This window comes from Arachis duranensis, chromosome 6, assembly GCF_000817695.3.
Source record: "Arachis duranensis cultivar V14167 chromosome 6, aradu.V14167.gnm2.J7QH, whole genome shotgun sequence".
NCBI classification, from domain to species: Eukaryota; Viridiplantae; Streptophyta; class Magnoliopsida; order Fabales; family Fabaceae; genus Arachis; species Arachis duranensis.
The window spans coordinates 75,048,922-75,057,675 of record NC_029777.3 but is presented as its reverse complement, the minus strand read 5'-3'; the positions used below and the strand labels follow the sequence as shown (position 1 = coordinate 75,057,675).

At 32.3% G+C, this 8,754-nt stretch overlaps 1 protein-coding gene across 1 annotated transcript; it reads left to right on the top strand.

Annotated features, from left to right (window-relative positions):
* The first annotated feature begins 5,482 nt into the window (after window positions 1–5,482).
* On the top strand, window positions 5,483–8,479 carry LOC107494112 (protein NRT1/ PTR FAMILY 3.1-like). Its single transcript, XM_052263412.1, has 4 exons — window positions 5,483–5,644; window positions 5,727–5,944; window positions 6,197–6,756; window positions 7,495–8,479. The coding sequence occupies exons 1-4, from the start codon at window positions 5,527–5,529 to the stop codon at window positions 8,441–8,443; spliced, it is 1,845 nt and encodes a 614-aa protein (XP_052119372.1). The 5' UTR covers window positions 5,483–5,526; the 3' UTR covers window positions 8,444–8,479.
* The last annotated feature ends 275 nt before the right edge of the window (window positions 8,480–8,754 follow it).

Genomic DNA, 8,754 nt, shown 5'->3' with positions numbered 1-8,754 from the left:
TGACCCATATAGGAAGCTACTAATCTGACACCCAAACTAGCCTAGTCTTCTAACCTAAACTGTTGAAAAACAAAAGTCATATTCTAAAACAAAAGAAACACTAAATCGGAGCGCTGCCAAAAGAGGATACTGATATCGCTACCTAGTCGCTGTTAGAAGTCAAGTCCACGATATCTGTATTCATCTCAGGATCATCATTGTCCTCAGAAGTCAGATCCATAATCTCAATCTCCTCAATGTCCTCGTCGTTAGAAATAACAATGACCTCTACTCTGGGGACTACCATCACTTCTGTCTCCTGCAGAAGCTGTACCACAAGGAGAAATTTGCTCAACTGCTGAAGGCAGACCAAACGCTGCGGCAGAATTTTCGTTCGCCTCTATGGTGAAAGAGTCAGAGGAGCACGTAGAAAGTGACTCCATCGACATATCTAATCCTACTGGAGGAGACTTAGCGATGTAGTCATTGACGACAAGTCAAACTCAGACACTATCTGACCATCTTGATGTGCTAGAACAGGATCTCCATGCATGTGATCAAAAGGAAGATGAACAGAATCGGGATGTAACCACGACAACGAAAAAGAATACGGTGCATCAGAATCAAAGAGAGGTGAAGCTGACAGGTGCTGAATGGGATGATCTCTAACTACGTACTTACGGACTCGAGACTCCGCAACCACCACATAAAAATTGTGAAGGACAGGATCCTCGTACACATAAGGCTGCTCGAACTCATAGAAGATAACACCCATCTCCATCTAAATAGGGTAGGAAGATAGGGGGTAAGAACTGTGGAGTTCTTAGTAGGATAGGGGTGAAACAAGTTAATTTTTTTATTATATAACGGCCACGTGTCCCAGATCAAACCAACCACAACAAAACAACATAGGCAAACAACAAAAAAAATTAAACAGCAATATAACATACAACCACAAGAACAATTTCAAAACACACAAGAGATATGCGCAAACAAGTATGATGAATGTCTAGACTTAATGTAGATAATGAGCTCATCCGTCGATTTTTTACCCGCGTCCGACATTACATCCTTACGAACGTTGTCTCTCATTGCCATTGCTTCGGGGTATAGTGCCTGGTATACACTTAGGTTATAGCGCCCGCAAGCTCTTGGGCTATAGCACTCGTACCGCTCTTTGGCAAATCGCAGAATAAATTGATGACAAGAAGAGTCATTAGTGTAGCACTTCTAAACGCAATTATCTCATCACTTAATCAAATACCTTTCAAGATATAACAATTCCCTATCTAGAATTCCACAATTTCTCTAAAATAATCAAATGAATAGAATGGGTCATGAGATTTAACTTTAGAATCACTTTTTCGAATATCTCAGAGTTATGCTTAAACTTTATAAAAACTTTTTAAAAAAATGCATAAATATGCCCACATGACTAAAAGTGCATAAATATACTTAAATTTATTAAAACGACATCTTATGCAAGTTACTCTAGTTAAGTTGATGTATTGTAGAAATTATTTTGAACTTCTATAAAAAAGACTCATTCTTCACTGGTTACTTTATAATTTATTCAAAACATTGTACTAATTTTCAAATATACAAAACTTCATTAAAATAAGTAAATCGGGTACGGTTCTTCCATTTTTAAAATAAAACTTTTTCTTTTCAATTAGAATCATATTTTTTTCAAAACTGTCTTCCAATTTAAACTCTTTATTGCAAATCAATTATTTTATATTCTTTTCTTCAAATCAAACTCAATTAATTTTAATAAAATTAATATGTTTATAAATAAATAATTTTTATCCATTAAATCTTTCTCAAAAGCCAAACCTCTACTCCTTTTTACTTGAAACCTCCTTTCAAAATATTCATTTAGTTATAATTAATCCCAAATCAAAATCTGACTGACCGAACTCCATTACATACTATTATATAACACATATTTCAGCCAATTATTCAACAACATCTCAGTTCCTAATTCCTCAATATGGCAGAAATAACATCAATTTCAGCAATAATTCAACTGAAATTTCAACAGCCAACAATCACATATTTGAACAACAGACATCAACAGACAATAATCCAACCATATATCAATTAATTCATAATTTTAACCGATTAAAAAGTCAAACCCTACCTCTATGAAGCGTAGAACACACACAACATACCAACGGAGGTTTCTGATCGGTCAAACAGAGCAAAAACATAAAAAACTTAGTGGTTTTTCTCCTCCTTTGGTTTGGCCGAACTGGTGTTCCTGGCAGAGTCAGCTCCATTTTGCGATTTCACCGAATAAAATACACGTCACCGTGTAGAGGAAGATACAATCACTCTTATCTGATCAGAATTTTTATGGGGTCATGGATCTTAAAAGATCAAGCTCGGAAAGTTTGAAATCAACAAAAATCCTCCCATTTCTCTCATGTATGTCTTGGCTATTCTTGAGGAAGGACTGAAAAAATTTTGCTTTTATATGATGTGATTTAGTGGGATAAGTGTCACTTAATTAAGGGTAATGGCATGTGTCGCAACACATGGCGCATTAAGTGCTGCATGTCACGATTTTAAACTGCTGAGTCAATGAGGTTAATTTTTAAATATCTTTGAAGGTAACTAAGGTAATTAGACATGATAAAAACTCAAACAATAATCTCAAGTGGTAATATTTAATTAAAATAAAAGTTGGATAAATTATTAATGTAAATGATATTAGTAGTCAAGCTTTTATAATTTCTCGGTCTTAATATTAAGTGACCGTCTTTTGTCAAATAAAATTAAATAATAACATAATATTAATATTATATTATTATTTATTTTATTTTAAGGATCGTAAAAAAAAAAAACTTATCATGAATATTACGTAAATAAAATGTAAAATTCGCGTAAGCGACTTTATCGTAAAAACTAAAATGTTACATTGTGATACTAATAATTGAAGAAAGGCCAAGAATGAAGGTCGAAAATGATTGCATTAACATCAAAATCAATGGCGGGAAGAGATGAAGTGGTGCTAAGAAAAAAAAAATGCATAGTAGAGTTGAATAAAAACAAAAATAATTTGCAGGTGAAATACAATTTTGTAACAAAATTATAATTAGCACAGTTAAGGTGTTGATTTTATTAAGGTTGAAATTTAACAGTCAATTTTTTTTTTCGCTAAAGAAGATCCGCTCTTTTATATATGTGTATCATTTTTAAATTGATCAAGTTATAGCATTATATTTAGACTCTAGTCAAAATTTTATAATACTTTTAGTTTTTTTGTTTTTTTAAATTTTAATTTGTTCTATTTATATCACTTATAACCTCTAATTATTTTTGTGGATTTCAAACCAAAAAAAAATTGCTTTTTCTTTTCACAATTTTTTTAACAAAAATAAAATTAAGTTCACACATAAAAAAAAAGTCATTTTTATGTTTTTAATCATCACATATCTCAACCCAAAATGACATTTTGAGCTAATATAATTCTACATTTTTATCCCTAAATATATTAACAAAATATATGTTAAACAATAAATATAATTATAATTAGACCAAATCGACTAATTAACCGATTTAATATATAATTGGGCCTGAAATCATCACTCGTCAACGACAATTAAACTCGTTGAAAACTAATTGGTTCACACCCAAACCAATTATGATCTTGTCATTGAACCACACATGTACACATCGGAACAAATGGGGTAGAAATCGGGACGAATCGAAAAAATTTTAATATAAAAGAGTTGAATTTTAGACGAAATTTTAATTATTTTTTATTTTATTTTTTTTATTTCATAAAAATAATTTAGATATAACTAGTTGGTTTTTCAAAAGGTTTATCAATATATATATTAAAAAAATACAATTTTTTTAATAATTTTATTTTTAGCATAATAATTATATAAAAGAAACAAAAATTTTAAAAAGTTTGAAAGTAAATTATAAACTATTAATTATGTTTTATATTTTTTAATGATATAAATTTAGAAGAAAAGAAAGTATTTTTTAGAGTTAAATCTCAAAGTAGTTTCTCAACTTGTACTCGAACTTCAAAGTGATCTTTAAATTTAATAATTATTCAAATTAGTTTTTGAAATTACCTTCCAAAACTCATAGTTTTTAAATTAATTTTCGTCCATCCTTACTACTGAAAATGACTCAAAAGTTCTCGTTTTGCAGTTGTTAAAAAAAAAATCTCCCCTTCCCTATTCCATTTCCCTTCCCCTTCCCCGCTGTCCTTTAAATTTTTGGGGAAGCCAAGACCACTACTCGCCCTTTTTAAATCTGTCTCCCGTAGAAGTGTAGAACTTAGGCCTTGTAATCTTAAACCTCAAACCTTAAGTTTCACAGTTGTGTTCCCAGACTAAAGCTTCTATTCTGATTTTAAGTACTTTTCTACCGAGTGAACAACTAACTAAATGATTTAGTATCTTGACTAGATCGATTAACTATTTAACTTTGATAACTATGTAAATGAGTGAATATATGTTGAATAAAATGAGTGAAATTTGTTTCGAGTGCACACCCTGTTTACAAAAAGAAAATGTATAATGTTTCACTTTCTAATTTCTTTTGTAAATAACAAGCCTGCCTGTTTTTGTTGAACATCAAGGAACTGACTTAGAGTCTTGGATCTAAGATACATACTTGCTTTGCTGTCTTTATCCTTTGTTTATAGCTAGTTGTGTCTTGTGTGTACTCTATGCTCGGATCCATATTTTTGCATATACAAATTGCATTATTATATTTTCTAACAATTTTTTTTGATGCACATGCAACGTTATGATGAGATAACTAAGTCAAACAAAAAGAGTAAAACAAATGACTTAACGATTCAATAAAGCCTTAAAAATCCGTGAATTGTTATATTATTTTCTTGGATATTGACAGAAAACAATTTCCTACAAGTTTTCCGAAACGATGCACGGAGTAGACATAATTTGATAATATAAAAATTAAACAAGGTAAGTGGTATTAGAAAAATCGCAAATGGAAGTGTCTTCGATTAATCATTACTATTGGTTTTAGTTAAATTTGTTTGTCTAGCTGGTTTCAGTGTAGTACCGAGAGAGAAGGGAGAATTTGAACAAGGATAAATTGATCTTTGATTTTTTGGTCTTAAAAATACATTTAAGTCACTTACTTCTTTAAAATTTGGATACATCAATTTTTTTTGTCTAATTTATCTCATTTTGAAAACTTTCTCTCCGTATGCATCCGTTAGTACAACGACAATCACGTTTAATTTTTTTGTTGGGTTTGACAGATCCAAGTAAACACTAAGAATCGATATGTCCAAATTTTAAAAAAGTCAAAAACTTAAATGTATTTTTAAATTTTCGAATACTTAAATGTTTGCAAATAAAAAAGTCAAAAGGACCTATTTATTAATTTTTTGCAAAAATTAATTAAGTGAGGAAGAAGTGATCAAGTCACATGGTAAACAAATAAAGAACTCATCACTCTAAATTCTAGTTCAAAAAGATGTGTGTACATATATAGGAAAGAGAACAAGGTAAGAGTGAGTGTCATATACAAAGAAGAGAGAAGAAAATGGAGATAGAGAAGAGCAACGACAACAATGAAGTTTTCAGAGATGAACAGCAAGAGAGTGGCTGCAACAGAAAACAAAAGCGAAAAGGAGGCCTCCGAACATTGCCTTTCATCTTCTGTAAGCCACTAAGCCGGCTACTACTTTCTTATAAAATTGAAGATGTTAATTTTGATTGGCTTATGTGGTATACATGATGCAGCAAACGAATTTTGCGATAGATTCGCGGTGGCGGGATTTAATGGTAACTTGATAAGTTACCTAACACAAGTGATGAACATGCCATTGGTATCTGCATCCAACATACTAACAATAATTGGTGGAACATCGAGCTTCACTCCTCTCCTTGGTGCTCTCATTGCTGAGTCCTTTGCTGGTCAGTATTGGACCATCACTGTCGCTTCCCTCATCTATCAACTGGTTCGATATCTTATTATCAACTACTTCTCTTTTCTGTATTCATCATTGCACTCATTCTAAGCTATTTTAGTTTTAGAAACGTTGGCTGTGTATTTTAGTTCAAATATAATACTACGAGTATTTTACATTTTGCAATGGTAGATGAGACATAAATTTATATTTAAGATAGTATATTCTTATTCATAAGATTACAGCTTAAATATTGTTTTGCATACATTGTCATCGCTTACCTTAAATATTGTTTTCACTAAGGGATTGATTTTCACCACTCTGTCTGCTATACTTCCACATACACGGCCTCCACCATGTCCAAAACAAGTGAACTGCCAAGAAGCCACATCCTCACAACAATGGATACTATACATGTCTCTACTCCTCACATCTCTTGGCTCAGGTGGCATTAGACCCTGTGTTTTGCCATTTTTAGGAGACCAATTTGACATGACCAAAAAAGGTGTGGAATCTAGAAAATGGAACATCTTCAATTGGTACTTCTTTGGCTTGGGTTTGGCGTCTCTAACTGCTTTAACCATTGTGGTTTACATCCAAGACAACACTGGGTGGGGTTGGGGATTTGGCATACCAACAATTGTTATGCTATTTTCTATTCTTGCATTTGTGTTGGGGTCACCACTCTATAGGAATGTGAAACCAAAGGGAAGCCCTTTGGTTCGTTTGGTGCAAGTGATTGTGGCAGCTATAAGGAAGAGGAAAGAAGATTTGCCTAATGATCCTAACCTTTTCTACCAAAATAAGGAGCTTGATGCTCCTATTTCATTGGAAGGAAGACTTCAACACACGGATCAATATAAGTAAGTCAAATTGATAACTATTTGGTTCTTTTGGTTTAATTGAAAAATCTGAAATTAAAGAACAAGTAGGTGCATACGTGCAGTTTGGTTACTAAGTTAGTATTGCAATAATGACAGAAAAATTCGTAACGAAACGGGTTTGGATTTAGACGTCAACTCTTGCCACTCATTTTGATACAAAATCCAAAACCAATGGTAAGATATCTTGTGTCTATAATCAAACCGATTTTTACAAGGGAAATCTTTTTGGTGAGGACTGAAATTGGGTAAAGAATGAAGATTGCAACTAAATTTTTTGAGAAAATTGTACATTGCACATGATATCTTTATTTTTATTATTTTTTTCGATTAAAAAAAGAATAATCTCCACTCTTTATCAAATCGTAGTATTACCTTTTATGAGTTATGTTTTTATTGTTATATACCTAAAAAAAAGTGTTTCAGATTTTATATTGAAAGTACTAAGAGACGAATACTTTTAATGGAAAAATAAAAAAGAAATTAACTAGTGTTGACTTAAATACTAGACATATAAAATGAAAAAATTTTGGTTACCAGATATTTTTCTTTTAAATTATCATTCACTAATATAGTTACATTATAAAAGGTTTTAAGACACTAAGTCAAGATAAACATTATTGTTAATGAAACAATAAATAACTAAACATATGTAATAAGATTTTATTATACATTACATACAAATGAAATCTACGAGTAATCTCTCTTGGAAATTTACAGATGGTTGGACAAAGCTGCAATTGTGACAGAAGAAGAAGCTAGAGATCTAAATTCAGCACCAAACCTATGGAAACTGGCCACTGTCCACAGAGTTGAGGAACTAAAATCCATCATTAGAATCATTCCAATTTCTTCAACAGGGATCTTGCTCATAACAGCTTCATCTCATCTTCCAAGCTTTGTAATCCAACAAGCTCGAACAATGAACCGCCACCTCTCTCACTCATTCCAAATCTCCCCAGCAAACATGTCAGTATTCAGTGTCATAACCATGATGGCCGGAGTAGCTCTCTATGACGTCCTCTTTGTCCCCCTCGTCCGCCGCTTCACAAAAAATCCTACAGGAATCACATGCATACAGAGAATGGGAATAGGATTCATGATTAACATTGTGGCCACAGCTATCTCAGCACCGGTCGAAGTCAAAAGAAAAGAAATTGCTTCACATCATAACTTGTTGGATGATCCAACTGCTATTATTCCAATAAGTGTGTTTTGGTTGGTACCTCAGTATTGTTTGCATGGTTTGGCTGATGTTTTTATGTCTGTTGGACTCTTTGAATTTCTCTATGATCAATCACCTGAGAGCATGAGAAGTAGTGCTACTGCTATATATTGCATAGTTATAGCAATTAGGAGCTATGTTGGCACATTTTTGGTGACATTAGTTCATAAGTATAGTGGCAAAAATGAGAAGAATTGGTTGCCTGATAGGAACCTTAATAGGGGTAGATTAGAGTATTATTACTTGCTTGTTAGTGGGGTTCAAGTTTTAAATTTAATTTATTTTGTAATTTGTGTTAGATTCTATACTTATAAACCTGTGGAAGAAAATATTAGCGAAATCAACAATAAGGGAGAAGATTTAGAACAAAATGGTGAAAAATTATTATTGGAGAAACCAAAAGGAGATAAGGATGATCAAAACAAGAGTCTTAGCCAAAATTAATGTATTTGTGATCATCTTGGCAGAAGCTGGTTTGAGATTAGTACTGTTATTGCATTCCTTGAATGTTCAATTCTCTAATACTTTGCTCATGTAAGCATAAGCTGGAATATTTAATTTGAGTATATATATATATGATCACGAATGTTATGTGTGCGTTGTGTGTGAGAAGCACATCATTTTTATATCACCTACGCCTTTTCCTAATAGGAAGAACAGTTAAGGTTAACAACTGACAGATTTGGCAGTAATGAAGCAGAATTTGGTTCGGGGAATGGTGGCAAGAGTGTGAGGTTGCAGAGCAATGGTTGTGA